Source organism: Puma concolor, chromosome A2 (assembly GCF_028749965.1).
Source record: "Puma concolor isolate L17-30 chromosome A2, mPumCon1.1.hap2, whole genome shotgun sequence".
NCBI classification, from domain to species: domain Eukaryota; kingdom Metazoa; phylum Chordata; class Mammalia; order Carnivora; family Felidae; genus Puma; species Puma concolor.
Window position 1 is genome coordinate 134,888,656 of NC_141668.1, and position 21,882 is coordinate 134,910,537.

Consider the following 21,882-nt stretch of genomic DNA (forward strand, 5'->3'; position numbering starts at 1 on the left):
TCCCTAGAATTAATCAAAATCCTATAAATTAAGAAGGCCTTCAAGGCATCAACACCCTAATAGAATGTTACAAGGCTCGTGGCCTCATTACCCCCTGCAGTAGTCCATGTAACACCTCTATTACACCTGTGAGAAAACCCAACTGCTGAGGATCGTACTTTGTCCAAGACCTCCGAGAAATAAATAGCACTGTTATCCCTCGATATACCCTTCTTCCCAAACCTCACACTCTACCAACATCCACTCCCACTGAAAGCAAAGTTTTCACTGTCCTTGACCTATGTGCTGTAGTTTTTAGCATTCCAGTTGATATGGACAGCCAGTATGTTTTTGCCTTCACTTGCAGGGAATGACAATACATCTGGACTGTAACCTCCCTCGGTTTCACAGAGTGCTTCGTGTTTCCCACACACCTGAAAGGCTGATTTGGATGATGGAAAGTGTTCTGTAGGCTCTACTTTGTTACAGTGTGTCTATGCTTTGCTTCTCTGTTCCCCTCCTCATGCCTCTTCACACGAAGACGGCATCCATCTGTGAAAACTTTTGGCTTTAAAAGGCCTATGAAGACTCCAAAGAAAAACTGCAGTTTGCTCAAACTCAGGTTAGGCATTTAGCTCACCTATTGTCAGAACAAGGCCAATATCTAGATCCAGGCAGACTCAAAGCATCCTCAATCTCCCACAACCTAAAATTACAAGGCTTTTACGAGGCTTTCTTGGACTGGCTGTCTACTGTCAAAACTGGATTCGAATCTTCTCTCTTGAGGCTCAGCTTCTATATGCTCTACTAAAAAAAAATGAGAATCCTAACCCTACTATTGAGAAAGAGTAGGGGGATGACACAGCCTCGGAAACTTTATACCTTTAATTTATGTTATATTGGCCATTATGTATACAAGAGAGCCTGGTCCTTATGATCACCTTGCATGTCCTACCCCTGGACTGTCCTTCATCATCAGTCATGGGCTATGAGCCACCCCCCACCCTCCACCGACTCCATTTGGTAAGATGACCTGAACTGGATGAGGGACTTGTAAAGAATATTCATCTTCTTCGTGAAAGACTTGGTGGGAATGATGTAGGGATGCTTGTGAGGGCTTGGCAATTCAACTGCAAACCTGCCTGAGGACAGTGTCACATATCTCAAGTTTCTCAGGACATAATGTGCAATGGGCTGTGTCATTTCCCTGTAATGAGGTCAGCTGTAGGTTTCTCTTGTCAAAAAGAAAGAGGATTTTTACACAAAGGCAGACGTATTGGGAGCACTGGTGCCTATCTTACAGACACAATGTTTTGAGCTCTGTGAAGGATGAGATGCACCCCTAAGTGTAGGTGCCTCAGATGTCCCGTCTGAAAGGGTCACATGCATTATATGACACAGACCTTGTGGTCACCATAGTGGAAGTACCAGTGAAGGATCCAGTGCAAAAATGGGGGAAACTTGAATCACGCAGGAATAGAAGGGAAGTTGAGCACAGTAAGCAGAGTTTGAGGAGGTGCAGAGGGGAGGGTGCTGGGATCAGTGAGATGCAGTTGGAGGCCATTCCTGCCCACAGCCTGAGCAGGGAGCATGAGATCCACACGGAGCTGCTACGTGGGATCACTCTCAGTGCACAATGCAGTGTTTATCTCCAAAACGTCAGTGCTGCCAAAGGGCACCTAGGCAATCATCTAAATGGATTGTTTTCTCCCTGGGCTTTCTAAAGGTTCTGGATATTTGTGGGAAAAATGCCCGGCAGATATGGGAAGTTTAATTTGGTCTTACGGAAATGCTTGTCTAAGTTCATATGCCTCAGTGAAACTCAAAGTGAAGAAAGGACCTAGGTCAGTTGAGTGCCTGAACTGGCTTTCAGCCGGAGTCAGACTCCAGTGGGTCAACCTACAATTCAGGGTTGGCCAAGATGCCACCCCTGCTGGACCCCTGTCATCACCCTGACTACAGCTTTCCATCTCCTCAGACTTCTCTCACAATATCCCAAGGTTTTTCCTGCGTTCCTGCTGTCTCAGCCCTAATACCAGTTCTCAGTGGGACCTACACAGAGCCTCAGCTTTGTTTTCTGTGAAACAGGGGTAATATTTGTTTCTAAGGACATTATGAATAGAAGACATTGAATACAGAATGCATCTGCAAAATGTCTGGGAAGTGCCCACTCACCCTTCTCACAGTTTCAATTAAGATATCGCCACACAATGATCATCAAAAAAAGACAGTCACGGAAGTTCATTAAACTAAGACTGTTAACACCTCAGCCCAGGGATTGGGAATCACTGTTTTAAACAATAAGACAAAGACAGGCTTTTTCTATTAAAACTCAGGACCTACCAGACAAAGAAAGAAAAGATAATTACGAGAATGTGTATATTCATAGATCTACATCTGAGGTGTGAAGACAGTCATATTCCATTACGTATAGACTCACAGATGCAGCCACACACTAATGTGTTCATCTGAGGTCACAGATAAACTACAGAAGACAGAACGCATGTAGGAAAACATAAAACCCTAGGGAAATAACCCCAAGTCTCGTAAATCTCACGGCCTTATATGACAACTATTTTGAAATTTGAAGAGGACTGTGTGAGGTGACAGACTATGGTGATTATATATTTTAAAAAGGTGTGAGATCTGCTTGAATGCTTTCCCTGCCGACCCTGCGCCCTCTACCTTGTCCTACTTAGTATCTCCTAATACACCTTTCACCGTTCTCTGTTTCAGTGTCTGCTTCTAGCAGGACTTACTCTCACTCCCCATCGAGTACACACAGTGCGGTTCCTACACACACAGATAACAAACTAGCAGAAATTGCAGTGACAGAGGATAGTAACAAGCTCACCTTTTGTGCAGGGGAGCCTGAGAGAGTTTTCTGGGGTGGTGGTAACTTCCTGTATCTAGACTTATGGGGTGCTTGTGCTCATGTATTTTAGAAATATTCACTGACTCCCTGGTCAGATAGACAAGTATCTGTCCCTAGCATATGGCTGATTTCTAATGGTAAGGTATGGTAGGGTAAGGATGAGGGACGAGCAGTGACTGTGGGAGAGGAGTGAGGAGGCCACACATGGAGTCAGACCCTCGCCCAGGGTGCCAGGTCTCCACAGACAGCAACCTTGTGTAGGAGGACTCTGAGGAGCACAGATTTCTTGATCAGTCCTGTGAACTCCATAATCCTCCTCCAGATTTCTCACTGAGGGATGGACAGGGCCGAGGCCAGCAGCTGGAGGACGCCCTGATCATGGCTGGAGTGAAGCAGTGGACCTGGGGGATTTGGTCAGAGAAAGGGACAGGCAGAAGGTAGGGACAGGGAGTTTGAGAGACAAAGGGAAGAGAAGGGAATATTTTCTACTGACTTCACCCACATTTCTGTGTGAACAAAAGGAGATTCTTGTCTCCAAGGGTAGGGAAGAGGGCTGGCAAAAAGATAGAGTGACATTCTCAGTTCAAGTGTCCAGGGTATCTGCCTTGCTCTTGAATACCTAACACAGGAAGCCCATGCTTTCTGTCATAAGTGGAACTGCAGCTCATACCATTTGGTGAAAACTGAAGCAATTATGAAGCCCTCATCATTAAAGCACTGCAACAAGATTATGTGAACATACAGAGAGATACAATAGAAGACAAAGTCCAAAGGTCGACAGACTGCAATACTTATGGGAATATAGACTATCGGAAAAGAAGGTACCCCAAGGTAGACATTCAGACACCTGGGCAATATCTGAAAAGGTAAAAAAAAAAAAAAAAAAATTAGTCCTTCAAAAGCAACATTAGCGTTAGACACAAAGAGATCGTGATGTAAGGTTTAGGGAGAAACCATATGATTTCATGTTGCTGTACCCATGAGATCAAGTCTCATCAAATTATACCCTTTAACTTGAGGCTATTCGTTATATGTAACTTATACCTCATTAAAGAGAGTTTCAAAACATAAAATACTAGGAGAAAATGTGGGCAAGTTCCTTTCTAATCCTGAAGTGCATGGGTGATAGGAGTCTGTCCGCCCATGTCTTAAAAATCCAAAATAATAAGACATTTAAAAAATTAATAACTGCAGAGGAAGAGGACCCTGAGTTCACCCTGTCCCATGTTTTCAACTACATAACATCCACGTCCAAGTCCATAAACCACACAGCGATCCAAAGAGTGGCAGAACAAACTCTACACCTAAATAGAAAGAAGCTGCATCTGAAAGGTTAGGAAGGTCAGAAAGGTGGAGGGCGGCTGCCTGCAGGGAGGGCAGAGAAAGTGAGCCCTCACACCAGGGAGCTCACACAGGGAAGACTAATCCTCCTAACATTTGGCTTTAAAACCCAGAGGGGCTGAATTCCCTTGAGTTTGGATCCTGGAGCTTTGGAGGTCAGCTGACCCAGCACTGGGTGATCCAGGAGGGTGAGTGATAGCCAGGTCCCTGCCTGTGTGGAGAAGAGGCAATGTAAACGTGGCAGTTTATGCAATGCGGAGGCAACAGGAGACAGAACTGTTCGTGCTGATTTCTGAGTGCGTTGGGGGACTTCAACAATGAGGGAGGTCACACGCATCATTTTTATCCTGCACCCCCGCAAAACAAGCACAGAGGCACCTACCATGGGGTGAGGCTGCACAGACACTTGCTGCCTAACCCATTAGCAGTGGGCCAGTCCCAAGGGTTCACTGGGGGACTCACCCACACCAAGCCTGCTGGTCTCAGTGCTGGTCTCAGAGCAAACTTTGTTAAAACCACACAGGCACCCCGTGTGGCCAGCTGCATGCACAGCTGCCAAAGCATGCTGTGCACATCTGCACTGCACCCAGGTGTGCACCCCCCACCACCCTCATCTGTTTCACCTAGCCACATGCCCCCAGCCACTGATGCACTCCGTGCAGAGCCTCAAGCCCCTGGCTGCCCTGGTCCATGGCCCCCAGCCACCAAAGGACATCAGGAAACCTGGCATAGGACTAGTAGCCCTGTGCAATTTTGCTAACACTCCTGCCCTGCTCCCAAGTCACCCAGCGGGCATATCACCCCACAGCTGGCCTGCCTGGGTCCCACTAATACCACTGAGAGCAAGCACAGCCCACAACAGGCACACAATCAGTGCAGGCACCTACAATGAAAGGAAAAGTAACCCAGACACTACAGCAGGGAGTGAGTGATATCCCTAAGATATTCTCCTGAAGGTCCAGGTCCTGTAAATAGAGACGTGCACTGCTGAGGATTCCAGGACCTTTCATAAATTCATTAGTTTCAAGAGCATAAGGCACAGCTGACTTTCTTAACACAGAGAAACAGAGCCAGAGAGACAGACAAAATAGGGACAAAGAGCTGTTTATCCACAATGAAAGACCTAGTCAAAGCCACAGCCAGAGATCTAAGCCAAAGTGATAGAAGTAACATACCTGATACAGAATTTAAAGCAATGATCACAAGGATACTCACTGGAGTTGCAAAATGAGTAGAAGAGTGAGACCCCTGACATTCAGATAAGGAATAACACAGTAGACAGTGAGGATACAATATATGAGAAACATGCTCGCTGGAAGGAACAGAGGGACGGAAGAAGCAGAGGAACAAACTAGTGACCTCGAAGACTGAGTAATGGAAATTAATCACACTGAACCAAACAGAGAGAACAGAATTCTGCAACATGAGATGAGACTAAGGGAACTCAGTGATTACAGAAAACATAATAATATTAATATTATAGGAGTCCCAGAAGAAAGAGAAAAGGGGGCAGAAAATTAATTGGAGGAATTAATAGCTGAAAACTTCCCTAACTGGGGAAGGGAAACAAACATCCAGATCCAAGAGACTAGAGAACTCCCATTAAAATCAACAAAAGCAGTCCAACACCCAGACATATAGTAAGCAAACTTGCAAATTACAGTGATAATAAAGAAAAACTCTTAAAACCATCAAGACAAAAGAAGTCCTTACAAGACCCATAAGGCTAGCAACAGATTTCTGAACAGAAACCTGGCAAGCCAGAAGGGAGTGACAGGACATATTCAAAGTGCTGATTGGAAAAATCAGCAGCCAAGAATACTCTATCCAGCAAGGCTATCATTCAGAATGGAAGGAGACACAGTTTCCCAAACAAAAACTAAAGGAGTTTGTACCACTATACCAGTCCTTCAAGAAATATTAAGAGGGACTCTGAGTGCAAAGGAGAGACCAAAAGTGACAGTATAGAGGTACAAGACACAAATCACGTAAAAAATGAATATTTCTGTAAAAAGTCAGTTAAGGAACTCAGAAAAAATGGATTTGAAATATAGTAACATTTACCAAAAACCTAGGGAAGAGAAAAAAATGGGTCCAAAGGTAAAAGACCATCAACTTAATACAATCTGTTAAATGCAGAAGAGGTTACATAAAAACCTAACAGTAACCATATATCAAGAAACAGTCGTAAATATGCAAAGAATAGAGAGAAAGAAATGAAAATGTATCAAAGAAAATCAGCAAAACATGAAAGAAAGACAAGAAAGGATCAGAGAAACTCATGAGAAACCACAACAAAACAGGTCACAAAATGGCAATCCATATATACATATCAATCATTACTTTGAAGGTAAATGGAATGAATGCTCCAATCTAGAGATGTACGGTGTAAGAATGGATGAAAAAACAAAACAGGTTTATATGCCTACCAGTGACCCATTTTACACCTCAAGAATGATAGTGAGAAGATAGAGAAACAGCACATAAATGAATGTCAAAAGAAAGCTGAAGTAGCAATACTTGCATCAGAAAAAATACACTCAAAACAAAGTACATAATAAGAGACAGAGGAGGACACTATATAAGAGTAAAGGGTACAATCCAAAAAGAAGATATAACAACTGTAAATATATCCCACAATTAATTGGGATTTGTTCCCAAGCTGCAAGGGTGGTTCAATATTCGCAAATCAATCAATGTGATACAAGATCTCAACAGGAGAAAGGATAAGAACCATATGATTGGGGCACCTGGGTGGCTCAGTCATTTAACAGTCCGACACCAGCCTCAGGTCTGGACCTCATGATTCGTGAGTTCAAGCCACGAGTTGGACTCTGCGCTGAAAGCTCAGATCCAAGAGCCTGCTTCAAATTCTGTGTCTCCCTCTCTCTGCCCCTCCCCTGCTCACACTCTCTCCAAATTAATAAATGTTAAAGAAAAGAACCATACGGCCATTTCAATCCATGCAGAAGAAAGCATTTGACAAAGTACAACATCCATTCATGATTATAACCCCCTCAAGTAGGTTTACAGGGAACATACATTGATGTGATTAAGGTTATCCATGAAAACCCAGTAGCTAACATCATCCTTAATGGGGAAAATCTGAGAGCTTTTCCTCTAAGGTCAGGAACAAGACAAGGATGTTTATTCCCACCACTTTTAATAAACAGAATACTGGAAGTCCAAGCAACAGCAACCAGACAAAAAAACCAGAATAAAACCAAACCAAATAAAATAAAATAAAAATTAAATAAAATCCAAATCTTGAAGAAGTAAAACTTTCACACTTTGTAGATTACATGACACTATATATAGAAACCCTAAAAAGTCCACCCAATAACTGCTAGAACTGATAAATGAATTCAGCAATGTCACAGGAGACAAAATCATTGTAAAGAAATCTGTTGCATTTCTGGAACATAATGAAACAGTAGGAAGAGAAATTAAGAAAACAGTCCCATTTACAGTTGCACACCAAATAAGATATCTATGAATAAATCTAACCAAAGTGGTGAGCAACCTATACTCTGAAAACTATAAAACACTGATGGAAGAAATTCAAGATGACACAAAGAAATGGAAGGGTCCAATGGACCCATTCCATGCTCATGGGTCAAAAATACAAATATTGTGAAAATGTCTATACTTTCCAAAGCAATTGACACAATTAATGCAATCTCCATCAAAACACCAACAGCATTTTTCTCCGAACCACAACAGTCCTAAAATTTGTATGGAACCACAAAAGACCCCAAACTTCGGAGTAAACATTCTTTATGTGAAGTGATAATTATGGATGGTATTATGCCTCTGGATCTTCTGCTCCAAAACACGTTAACTCTGGCCTAAGCATCTGAACAAACGTTAGACATATCCCAACCAAGGATCATTCTACAAAATACATTCTACAAAAGTACCCTCAAAACTTTGCAGATTATGAAAAATATGGAAAACCTAAAAATTGCCATGGCCAAGTGGAGCCAAAGGAGACAGGATGACAAAATGTAATGTACCAGCTGGGATGAGTCTGGAACAGATGAGGTTAAAACCGAAGAAATCTGAGTAAAAATGTAAGCTTTAGTTAATAATACCATATCTCTTTGGGATATTGATTGTGATAATGTACCAACTCATATGACATCAATAGAAAACAGTCTGAAGTATGTGGACACTCAGTACTATCTTCCTAATTTTTTTGGTAATTAGAAACCCATTATGAATGAAAAGATTATTAGTAATCATGGTTTTATTTTTTCAACACATAATATTATACAACTAGTTCTAGTATTAGTTACTAGTGATTGATTGACATTTACCTATTCTTATTGTTCTTACTATGTTTAATTTAAATAATAGCATTCATGTTACAGAAAACTGAATGCACAATGATACACAATTCATAGAAACATCTCCTTTACCTATTTTAAGAACATATATATATGTGTGTGTATATATGTGTGTGTGTGTGTGTGTGTGTGTATGTGTATATATATATATATATATATATATATATATACACATACATACACACACCACTGTATTATGTGGTATGTAAATTAACTGTTTTTCTTATCTTGAATGAGCATGTCATTGAATGGCTTTCCATAAAGGTGGTTATCCTAGATAATGAATGATACTCAGATTTTACAGGATGTACTTCACATCATGCATGAACATTTTCAAAAAAAAAAAAGTAAAAATGGCCAGATGATTCATTGTGACTGGCTCACTTATTCTAAAGAATCCTTGTTTTAATATTTTCATGCATATTTTTAGCAGGAATAAAACAATCAAATATTTCCAAATCAAAGAGATATTCAAAGACTGGAAGAGCGATAGTGAGTTCAAGGGGTTTCAGAAGGAAAAGATGTGACCATGACGTGGCAGTCACAGGCAGGCAGCTTTCTCTGAGCCACTTAAACAGGTTTGCATGAGTAGATGTCCATCACAGCATGTGACTTGCCAAAGGGGAAGACCCAGAAGTACAGGAGGGAAAGACAACGCTTTAGGAAGAGGTGACTTGGAAAGGGTGCTTCTGTGCCTAAGTGATGGCTCAGCAGCCTGGCTGGGCGTCCCTGGGTCAAAGATTTCAACAGGCCAGCAGTAACGTAGACTCACAAAGTTCTTAGTAACTTAGATCAAAGTAACTTAGACCCACAATGATCTTAGAGTCACAGAGTTGATCTTCATCTATGATTAGGAGATGGTCATAGTTCCACAGGATATGAAATTGGGCCAGCAGTAGATGGCTAAAATATTATTTAAGAGCATATTTTTAATAAAAAATGGATGTGTAAAAATTTGGGTTCGGAATGTTAAAAAAAATCACAGGCCCATCATGGAGTTACTTACATTAAGGCCCCATGTCACCAAACCTAGTTTCATTCCTGCAGGAATGTAACCTTTAACCAGTCAACAAAGAATTTCCTAGTCAGTGCTGGAAATTTAACTGATAGATCCCTGCCATTCCCCTCAGGGAGGCCATCTTGCCTAAATAAGGTATTCTGTGCCACAATTTTTTTTTCAGTTTATTTATTCTGAGAGAGACAGAAAGAGCGCACATGCAAGGGAAGGGCAGGGAGAGAGGGAGAAAGAGAATCCCACGACCACGAGGTCATGAACTGAGCCAGGATCAAGAGTCAGACACTTCACCAAGCCATCCAGGCACCCCAAGAATGTGAAGTTTCAAAGGTTAGCAGGCTTGGCTGGGACACAGCTCTGGGGGCACTGGCTTACTCCTGGAGAGAAGGCAGCAAACTACTTGCAGGCATATGGCATGGAAACAGTGGTCTGTACAACGCCTGGCACACACAGTGGGGAGATTATACACTCATCTTGGAGAGCATCCCTGTGAGGCAGTGTTCACAAAGAGGGGACAAAGGAACTGGGACAGAGGAGCTGGGTGACACCATTTCCCTCCTCTGCCCCGCAGCATAAACACAGAGCCACCTGCTGGAAACAAGGCAATTCCCACACTGACTGCCTAACCTGCTTAGATCAAAGACCACACCCTGTGCTCTGGCAAGACTGGCCTTCCAGGTCAAGCTTGCCTCCATCCCAATGGAGCTGGCCCCTTCCCCAGAAGACCAGCAGAAGCCCCTGACCACAGCACCTCTCTTGACCAGACAGTTGTGCAGGGCTTCAGTTCTAGTGGCAGTCGTTCCAAGTCTCATTTAACAAGCAGATCAGAGCAGACCTAGATAAAACTCACCACATTCCGGCCAAGGACCATACATTGCCCATACGACTGGCCTGAAGGATAGTGCAGCCAGAACACAAAACAGTGCATGCAACACACACCACAGACACTCCCTGATGTGCCCTGGACACTAGATGACATAATAAAGGCCACAAATAAGGGGTGGTTAAACAACATGCTACTAAACGAATGGGCCAACCAGGAAATCAATGAGAAAATACACTGAAACAAATGAAAATGAAAATGAAGATGCACTGGTAAAAACCTTCGGAATGAGGCAAAAGCAGTCTAAGATGGAAGTATATATAGCAATACAAGCCTACCTTACAGAGCAAGAAAAATCTCAAACAATCGAAACATACAACCAAAGGAATGAGAAAAAGAACAATGCAAGCTTAAAGACGGCAGAAAGAAGGAAATAATAAAGATTAAGGCAGACATAAGTGATAATAGAAACTAGAAAAACACTAGACCAAATCAGTGAAACCAGGGGCTGGTTCTTTAAAAACAGTAATCACCTTGAAAACCTCCTAGGCAGACTTTTCACAAAGAAGAGAGAAAGGACTCAAGTAAATAAAATCACAAATAAGACAGGAGAAATAACAGTCCACAACACAGAAATACAGTTAGAAGATAATATTAGGGAAAACGATAGGCAACAAATTGGACACTGAGAAACATGGATAAATTCCTCGAAACACATAAACTACCAAAACTGAAACAGGAAGATACATAAAATCTGAAACCAGAAAGAAACTGAATCAGTAATAAAAAAATATCTCCCCCAACACAAGAAGAGTTCAGGGCCAGCCGGCTTCACTGATGAATTCTACCAAACATTTAAAGGAGAGGTGATATCTATTCTTCTCGAATTCTTACAAAAAATAAAAAAGAAGGAAAACTTACCAATTCATGTCATCAGGCCATCATTACCCTGACACCAAAACCAGATAAAGACTCCCCTAAAGCAGAAAACTGCAGGGGACCCTGGGTGACGTGGTTGGTTGACTGTCCAACTCTTAACTTCAGATTAGGTCATTATCTTGCAGTTCCTGGGTTCGAGTCCCACATTGGACCCTGTGCTGACAGTGTGGAGCATGCTCAGGATTCTCTCTCTCTCCCACCCCTCTGCCCTCCCTCACCTTTATATACTCTAAGTAAATGAATAAACATTTAAAAATGTATTTAAAATTTTTTAAAATAAAACTGCAGACCAATAGCCTGATGAGTATGTATGCAGAAATTCTCATGAAAATACATTCAAACTAAACTCAGCAATACATTAATAGAATCATTGACCATAATCGACTGGGATAGACTCCTGGGCTGCAAGGGTGGTTCCACATTCACAGATCAATCAACATGATGCACCACAGTAATAGAAGAAAGGAGAAGAACAATATGATGCTTTCCACAGATGCGGGAAAAACATTTGACAAAATGTCACATCCATTCATGATAAAAACCCTCAGCAAAATACATTGAGACTCAACCTACCTGCACATACTAAAGGCCATCTGTGAAAAACCCACAGCTAATCTCATCCTCAATGGGGAAAAACTGAAAGCTTTTCCTCGAAGGTCAGGAACAACACAGGGATGACCCCTCACACCACTGCTACTCCACATAGTATTGGAAATCCTAGACACAGCAATCAGGCAACAAAAAGAAATAAGAGGCACCAAATCGGCAAGGAAGAAGTGGAACGCTCGCTATTTGTAACTGACATGATGCTCTCTATAAAAAACATGAAAGACCCCCATAAAAATTGCTAGAAGTGATACATGAGTTTCACAAGTCACAATATACAGAAATCAATGTACAGAAATCTATTGCGTTTCTATAGATGAATCACGGATTAACAGAAAGAGAAAGTAAGGAATCAATCCCATTGACAGGTGCACCAAGTACCACAACATACCAGGAATAAACCCAACCAAAGAGGTGAAAGACCTATACTGTAAAGGCTATGAAACACTGATGAAAGAAATGGAAGAGGACACAAAGAAATGAGAATACATTTCATGTTCATGGATGAGAAGAACAAATACTGTCAAAATGTCTACACTCCTCAAAACAATCTACACATGTAATGCAATCCCTATCACCCTAACAAAACATTTGTCACAGAACTAGAACAAGTAATCCCCAAATTTGTATGGAACGACAAAAGACCCCAGACAGCCAAAACAAACTTGAAGAAGAAAAGCAAAGCTGGAGACCTCACAATTCCAGACTTGAGGTTATATTACAAACCTGTAGTGATGAGAACACTGTACTGGCAAAAAAAAAAAAAAAAAAAAAAAAAAAAAAAAAGATGGAAGGAAGGAAGGAAGGAAGGAAGGAAGGAAGGAAGGAAGGAAGAAAGAAAAACACACAGACACATAAATCAATACAATGGAAACCCAGAGATGAACTCACATCTATATGGTCAATTAATCCTCAACAAAGCAGGAAAGAATATCCAATGAAAAAAAGAGAGTCTTGGGGCACAGGGGTGGCTCAGTCACAGAAGCATCTAATTGTGGATTCAGCTCAGGTCATGATCTCAGCGTTTATCAGTTTGAAACCCGTGTCAGGCTCTGCACTGACAGTGTAGACATTCTCTCTACAGCGTGGGGTTCTCTCTCTCCATTTCTCTCTGCCCCTCTTCTGCATGCTCTCTGTCTCTCTCTCAAAAATAAATAATTTAAAAAAACTCTCAACATATGTTTTTAGAAAAACTAGACAGCAACTTGCAAAACAAAATAAAACAGCAACAGACCACTTTCTTACATCATACACAAAAATAAATCCAACAGGGATAAAGACCTATGTGTGAAACCCGAAACCATAAAAATCCCAGAGGATAACACAGGCAGTATCTTCTTTGACAATGGCTGTACACACGTCTTTGTTGATATATCTCCTGAGGTAAGGGAACCACAAGCAAAAAGAATGGGACTTCATAAAAATAAAAAGCTTCTGTCACCAAGGAAATAATCAACAAAACTAAAACACAACCTACAGCATGATCATATTTGCTAACGACATCTGATGAAGGGTTAGTGTCCAAAATATATAAAGTTATACACACCCAAAAAGTGAGAAATCCAACTGAAAATGGGCAGAGGACACGAATAGGTATTTTCCCAAAGAAGACATACAGATAGCTAAGAGACACATGAAAAGATGCTCAACAATACTGATATTCAGGGAAATACAATTCAAAAGTACAATGAGATAACTCATCACATCTGTCAGAATGACTAAAATCAATGAATGACGAAACCACACGTGTTGCCAAGGATGTGGGGAAAGAGGAAACCTCTTGCACTGTTGGTAGGAATGCAAACTGGTGCAGCCACTCTGGAAAACATCATGGAGATTCCTCAAAAAATTGAAAACAGAACTACCTTACAATCCAGCAATTTCACTATGTGATATTTACACAGAGAATACAAAAATAATACTTCAAAGGGACACAGCAGCATTTGCTACAACAGCCAAATTACGGAAACTGCCCAAGTTTCCATCAACTGACAAATAAATTGAGATGTAGTATATGGAATGGAATATTATTTAGCTGTAAAACATGAAATCTTGTCATTTGCCATGAGGTGGATGGAGCGAGAGAATGTTATGCTGGGTGAAATAAGCCTGTCAGACAAAGACAAATACCATAGGATTTCACTAACACATGGAAATGAAACAAAACAAAGGGGACGGGGGTTGGGGGGATTGGGGGAAGGAGACTGTGACAAACAGACTCTTAACTAGGCAACAAACCGAGGGTTTCCACAGTGGGATGGCGAAGGGGGGGGAATGGATGAAACAGGTGATGCGGATTAAGACGTGCACCTGGGATGAGCACCCAGTGAAAGTGGAAGTGTTGCTCTATATTTACACCTGAAACTAATATTACACTCTACTTTACCACCTGGAATTTAAACTAAACTATAACATAAGGTTAATGACACCTACCTACCAGATTTTCTGTAGTTTTCAATCATTTCACTAGGTTGAAAAATAACCATGAAAATCTGTAAAAGCATGTAAGATGTGGGGGACAGTTTGTGCCCTTACCTCGGTCTTTGGTTCCAGCAGGACTCGGAAAGTGGGTCCCAGCTCATTCTTCTAGAAGGTCCTGAGACGAATATTTCATGTATTCACATCCTAACTGAAAGCAGCTCCCGGTCTTCTGAATTTCTGTCAGGATTTCTCCCTGGAAACCAGCCTGAATCTGGAGCAAACCATCCACGGCATCCATGATGTGATGTCGTGAGACCCCTCGATCCACGGGTCCTTTAATAAAATACGTCTTGTTCAAATACTGTCCGGGAAAGTGAGGAATGAAACACGGGAACAGCCCACAAAATGCAAGGGCCTGTGCTGCTGACCGACTGGCCAGTGCCCAGGGAAGCCACCCAGGGCCCTCTCCTCAACACTCAGTGCAACAAGGCAGCTTCTCTCTGGTGACTCAGGAGACACCAAGTTGCTGCAAGGCTCCCAAGGTCTCCCCTGGGGAGGGCGGCAGAACCTGCTGGAAACGCAGCTCTGGTCTCTGTCCTCAGGCAAGGGCAGAGGCCCTGAGTCCTCTGGGGGCGACAGAAGCCCTTCCTGCTCTGAGGTGCCCTGGGTCAGAAAAGCCGATGAGGCGCCCTCTGCCGGCAATCACCGTGCATAGAGAGGAGCCCGCCCCCAGGGTTTGTGGTGCTCGCACGCCCTCTGCTGGCCACCATGGGAATTCCTGCAATGTTGAAGGCCATGGCCCTCAGCTGAGGGACTGAAGGTGTTCTGGGCAAGTAAGCCTGTTCTCCACATTGGGAGGGGTCCGAGTGACAGGGCCTGGGACACTAAGAAATCTTTTCCTTCCCCTTTCTTGTGAGTGAAGAATGAAACCACATTTATTTATGTAATGACATCATTTGTAACGCTTGCAGCAAGGGTCACAGAAAAGCAGCCCACCTATTTACACATGCTGAACAAGAGGTAATTGTGTTTACCACCAAAATACTTAGGTTAGATAAAGAATTGACACGTTTGAGAGAGAGATACCAGCTTCCAGCTCTGGAATGAATAAGTCCTAGGGCTACAAGGTACAGCCGATGAAATAGTGTCAATCCTGTAATAATAAAGTTGCATGCTTTCAGGTGATAGCTACACTTGTGGTTAAGTCCAACATAATTTATAGACATATGGAATGACTACACTTTATGCCTAAAACTAATACAACAAATGTGTGAACAATATTTCAATAAATAATCGACATCCTTTACACTTTTTAATTTCTCCTTCTTTGCCATTAAAAAATCATTCCTGGGGTGCCTGGGTGGCTTAGTCAGTTAAGCGTCCGACCTCGACTCAGTTCATGATCTTGCAGTCCATGAGTTTGAGCCCCACATCAGGCTCTGCCTGACAGCTCAGAGCCTGGAGCCTGCCTCAGATTTGGCATCTCCCTCTCTCTCCGCCCTCCCCAGCTGGGACTCTCTCAAAAAAAGAATAAAATAAACATTAAATTTTTTTAAAAAATCATGCCTAATTTAGACTCTGAAATTCCATTTATCCCACATTCTCTAACATCACCATCTTGATGTTGAGAGCTTCTCTGAAAAGTCACTAATAATATCTTTGATGGACACACGTGACAAGGTCGCATGCAACTTACAGGGAGCTACACACCTGTTATGACTTTACCGTAAGCACCTTGGCTACTATTTTCAAATTATGAAATGGGCTGGGTCCCAGCTCCTTCTTCTAGAAGGTCCTGAGAGTCAACATTTGGCGTCTTCACTTCCCAACTAAATGCGGCTCCTGTTCCTCCGAATTTGTGTCAGGATTTCTCCCCCGAAACAAGCCTGACCTGGAACAAACCAACCCCAGCCTCTCTGACGTGGCCTCACGGGACCCCATGAATCCACGGATCCTCCAGGGAAATACCGGCAGGGGGAATGAGGAACAAACCACGAACAGCCCAGAAAAAGCGAGGGACTGTGCCGCCAACCGACCACCCGCGCTTCCGGGGAAGCCGCCCAGGCCCTGCCTCCCCCGCCTCGGGACTCAGCCCCACCACCTAGGAGATGCCAAGGGGCTGCGAAGCCTCCAGGGTCTCCCCCAGGCCCGGGGGCGGAACCTGCTGGAAACGCAGCTCTGGCTCTTTGCCCACATTCAGAGGCACTGGGTCCTCAGAAGCAAGGAAGCCTTTCCAGCTCCGGGGCGCCCTGAATCAGAAAAGCCTAGTGGGCGCCTTCTCAGGCCAGCACTGCCCAGGCAGAGGCCCGGCCCCTCCCTGGGCGTGGTACGTGCGCGCCCTCTGCCGGCCGCCTTGGGAATTCCTGCAAAGCTCAAGGCCATGGCTGCTCAGCTGGAAGTACTGAGAGTGCAGCTGGTCCAGTGAAGCCTGTTCTCCTGATCCAGAAGGGTCTTAGCGAAGGGCTTGCTTGGGACACAAAGAAACCTTTTCCTTCTCCTTTTTACTGAGTGAAGAATGAAACCGAATTTATTGACGTAGTGATATCATGTGTAATGCTTTAAGCAGCATTCGCAGAAATACAGACTGCAAATTGACACCTGCTGACCTACAGGTCATTGTGTTTAGCACCAAAATACTTGGGTAAATAAAAAAGTTGACACCTCTGAGAAAGAGATACAGGCTTCCAGCTATGGAATGAATAAGCCATTGGGATCCAAGGTACAGCCCATAGAATGGCGTCAATCCTGTAAGAAAGCGTTGCATGCTTTCCCAATATAGCTACCCTTGTATAGGTACCTGGAGAGCGTAATGTATACACACGGAATCACCATGATATATGCCTGAAACTAATACAACATGGGGAGTCTCCTATATTTCAGTTAAAAATGACAATATTTTTAATTTCTCCTTCACCATTAAAAATTATTTCTAATTGAGAACATATGAAATTCCATTTATACCACATTCTCTATTGTCACCATCTTGATGTTGAGAGCTTATTTTTCAAGTTGTCAATAATGTCTTTGAGGACACAAATGGGACAAGGTCAGAATGTGCATCTAGAGGAAGCTACACATCTGGTATAAATTTCCTGCCTCTATATGGGTAATTTCAATGAAAAGTGCTTTATGGACGAAGATGGATGAAATCATTTCCATCAGACTCATAGGTAGATAATTGTGGCTTCAAATCATAATTGCCATCTCTTCATATCAGAGGAAGGCTGGGTGAAGATATAGGTTTCTCTTTTGATGTAAGAGAAGGCTGTGGTGTTTTAAACTGCTCACCTACCATCCAGAATCCAGAGATTAGCAGGCCTTGGCCTTCTGCTCTACGCAGCCCTGTCCAGGAAACGGCACCACATCTCCTGTGCCCCCTCTCCCCTGTCATGTTTTAGCTCAGGCCCTGATCACAGTGGATGAGAATCCTGTTTAGAGAAGCTGCTCATGCTGACCTTTACTGGAGCATGGCTGTTCCCAGCCACCGCAGGGAAGCATGTGGACAGCCAGCTTTTGAGCCCTTGGTGGCCCAGCCATGACCCCAACGTGGATGGAAGCCTGGTTGCCTCCATAACCTGGGAGGAAGGCGGGCCCAGCAGGAGTCAGGCGCTCTGGGGCAGAATGCATGGGCTTTGAGGACCCGGAAAGAGTCAGATGCTTACACCCAACTCCTCCTTGGTGGTGCGGAAGGAATGGGTATCATGTCATTGACATCTGCCCTGCCCGGCCCTCAAAAAGGAAATGGTGGGGGGTGGGGCGACTTGGTGGCTCAATCACTCAAGTGTCCAACTTTGGCTCAGGTCATGATCTCAGGATTTGTGAGTTTGAGCCCCACGTCGGGCTCTGTGCTGACAGCTCAGAGCCTGGAGCCTGCTTTGGATTCTGTGTCTCCCTCTCTCTCTGCCCCTCTCTCAATTGTGCTCTGTCTCTCTCTCACTCAAAAATAAACATTGCATCAAAATAAAAGATAAAAACAGAAAACACTGAGAGGAATATGGGTCATTATAAGACTCACACCCACAACAGCTCCCACCTGGATTGGTGCTACCAGGTAGCACCAATGACGTAGCTGGCACGTGGGAAAATCCACATCATGTGGATTAATGCAGGGTGTCCGCACTGTTCTACCCAAGACACTGCTGACCCCTCATCCATGTCTTGCAATCACGAATCAGCCATGTCCTGGGGGCTGATAGCTGCCCTGCTGATCACCACACACCACGGTGAGTAGGAAGTGCCACGTGCTTGCGAGGATCTATTGACGAGTGACCACAACTGTCACCAGATCTGGAGGAAGCTTGTGGCCACCACCCCAGAAGGAACCAGCGGGACATGTGCAGTCAATACAATTCAAACAGTCACTTATCTTCTGCCCCGTATTACTGTAGATTCTACCTGTTCGTGACCGTGTATACAGGGGTCACACTGTGTACATCAACACAGAATGACCGTAGGTCCTCCTGGAAGCAGATAATGACAGAGATACAGAACCGTGATGGGTTTATTAGGGGAAACGAGGAAAAACAAAATAGAGGGGACAGGAATGGTCAGGGAAAGAATTCAGTCAAATACGCATATCAGACAACTTTTCTAAATATATCACATCACCACAGCCAGTGGTCATAGTTCAGGGTCCTCTTCAAATTTCACATTCTCCTGTAAGGCAAAGAGATTTTGGGTTATTGCAATGGGATCTTGTGTTCTCCTCTATGTATTTTGTCTTCAACAATATATCTGTGGCCTTGGATGAACACTTAATTGTGTGACTGCATCTGTGTGTCTACCTCTAAGGGATTAGGACTGTCTTCAAATCTTAGATATAGATCCCTGAATGTACACACTATCACAGTTATCTTTTTCTTTTTCATAAAGTAGGACCTGAATTTTAAAAGAAAAAACACAGGGGTCTTTGCCATATTTTTTGAAACACGGATTGCCAACCTCTCAGCCTCGGGCATGACACTCTTAGTTTCATGAAATTGAATGAACATCTATTGAGGACCTTCTGTGTGGAGATACATTCATTTCCACCCTGAGAAGGGTGAGTGTCCACTCCTCCCATACATTTTACAAATTCCTTAAGTGCTTCTCACCTCTTCATCGTACTGACCTCAGAAACCAACATTGTCCCTGTTTCTCAGATTACAAACCTGAGGCTCTGAGATGACCGCCGAGAGCTGGTGTTAGAGCTGACACAGCAGGAACACAGGCAAAACCTCAGGAGATTGCGAGGGAACTTTCGGAGACGCAAACCTGCAGGCAGGGTGGTGACAGCAGACGCAGGGGTGTGGTGACCAGAGTTCAGCAGGGGCGGCTCCTCCTCACCCCTGAGTTCCCCACCAAGAGTCTGACTCAGGCTGAAGGCCAAGGAAGCGGCACAGCTGATCTACAACCTGCCTTCACATTTAGTCTCACTGAGACACACTAACTTAGGCAGACAAGCGTTTCCTAAGACTAAGTTTAACTTCCCAAGTCTCCCAGAACATTCTTCATACACGTCCAGACCCTTCAGAAAACCAAGGGAAACAACAAAATTTATTTAGATTATGAACTAGGTGCACTGTGGTGACGTTGACATTTCAGAGATGATGACTGCGTTCTACATTGTGGTTGAACCCGTGCAGCAGTCCTTTGCAGACTTCACACTGTCCTCATGCTCCCTTCCCAGTGTGTGGGCCCTGCCAGAAATGACCTCCAAGTCCATCCTACTGACCCCAACGCCCTCCCCTCTGCACCTCCTCACACTCTGCTTACTGTGCTCAACTTCCCTTCTATTCCTGCGTGATTCAAGTTTCCCCCAGTTTCGCACTGGATCCTTCACTGGTATTTCCACTCTGGTGACCACAAGGTCTGTGTCATATAATGCATGTGCCCCCTTTCAGACGGGACACCTGAGGCACCTACACTTAGGGGTGCATCTCATCCTTCACGGAGCTCAAAGCATTGTGTCTTTCAGACAGGCACCAGTACTCCTGATACATCTGCCTTTGTGTAAAACTCCTCTTTCTTGTAGACAAGAGAAACCTACAGCTGACCTCATTACAGGGAAATGACACAGCCCATTGTACACTATGTCCTGAGAAACTTGAGATATGTGACACTGTCCCCAGGCAGGTTTGCAGTTGAATTGCCAAGCCCTCACAAGCATCCCTACATCATTCCCACCAAGTCTTTCACCAAGAAGACGAATACGCTTTATCGGTCACTCATCCAGTTCAGGTAATCTTACCAAATTTAGTACGTGGAGGAGCTGGTGGAGGAGGTGGCCCATGGCCCGTGACTGGTGGTGAAGGGTGGTCCGTGGGGGACAGCCTGCAAGGCGATCCTGGGGAAGGACCAGGCCCTCTTGCATTCATAATGGCCTGCAGAACAGAAAAGAAAGCTATGTTCGTAGGACAGAGCAAAGCACCAACACCAGCAAAAAGTGGCAACAACCCAAAGAAGCAGTGCTCATCTCCTGCCAGCTTCCCCACCACCAGGTTCCAAGAGGGCAGCATCAGCGCCAAAATCTCTACCCATACTTTGGGTTCCACTTATAGCTTTGGGGGTGGGGAACGGACGCTATGGGGACAAACCAGTGTTCCCACATGTGTGCAAATGTAGAACAGCAAGCTCGTGTCCGAGAGGATTTATGGAAGGAGTACCAAATTAATAAAATAGCATATTCCTGATAGGAAGGCATTTAAGTCCAGAATCGCCTTCCACCCCGCCTCCGCCTCCACCACAGAGGCTGCTTATTTGTATGTGAAGAACTACAGATTGAGAAGGAATGACAATCCCAGGCTCCACACATGGAATCATAGCCCTCGTGGCTCAAAGCTCTGCCTCTAAGCCCCCGCCTGTGCCCGATCTGCTTCTCTCCCGACAATGAGGTCTTCTCCTCTCTGCAAGTGCTATCCATGGGCACAGAGACATGTTCGGGGATGGGGATCCTGAGGTCATGCAGAGAACCTCGAAAAGCATGTTCTTAGAGAACATGTTACCTATACATGTTAGGTAGGCTTAGCTAATTTATTTGCATTCAGCGGTACTTCTCAGGTAAATACAGTACAACTCGCAGGGTACTTTTGTTCTCTAAAAGATGAGCTGAAATTCTAAATAACAGAATTAACACAAATACACTTTCGTTTCTGCTGTACATCTCCACTGTTACACCTGTAACAGTGACACAGGACACAAGAGAACGTGCTCATGTGAACACAAAGGACACAGTGGAGAATTACAATGCAGGTAATTACGGATTGTCTCTCTTCACCACGCATGTAGCAATGCATGTTTTCTAGGACAAATATGTCACCTCTCGTAGTTCAGAATATGTATACCCAGGGCACACCTGAAGGGATTCCAGACAGCACGGTTACAAAAAAAAAAAAAAAAAAAAAGGCTGAATGTTGATGGGTATTACATATACTTTGTCTAAGACCACTCTAAATGACACATACAAAAATATAAGTTGGAGTGAAGGCAGTTTGCATTTTCAAAACATAAGGATAACTGCCGATTTTCTGAACACATTAATCCCCTAGAAAGAAAC

The 21,882-nt window shown here is 43.7% G+C and overlaps 2 protein-coding genes across 3 annotated transcripts in view; both read right to left on the minus strand.

Annotated features, from left to right (window-relative positions):
• Positions 1-21,882, minus strand: part of LOC147583540 (uncharacterized) — a 384,087-nt gene that overhangs the window by 357,879 nt on the left and 4,326 nt on the right. The gene's annotated exons all lie outside the window — the stretch shown is intronic.
• Positions 18,832-20,891, minus strand: LOC147583547 (uncharacterized). Its single transcript, XM_086681213.1, has 3 exons — positions 20,578-20,891; positions 19,499-19,601; positions 18,832-19,004 (listed from the first exon to the last, which is right to left on the minus strand). The coding sequence occupies exons 1-3, from the start codon at positions 20,843-20,845 to the stop codon at positions 18,995-18,997; spliced, it is 381 nt and encodes a 126-aa protein (XP_086537339.1). The 5' UTR covers positions 20,846-20,891; the 3' UTR covers positions 18,832-18,994.

Coding starts and splice junctions, on each gene's coding strand:
- LOC147583547 (XM_086681213.1), bottom strand. CDS start 20,845: ATGCTGCCCTCTTGGAACCTGGTGGTGGGGAAGCTGGCAGGAGATGAG. Junction 19,602..20,577: donor TCCTCCACGTACTAAATTTG/GTAAGATTACCT, acceptor CCCTGCCTGCAG/GTTTGCGTCTCCGAAAGTTC.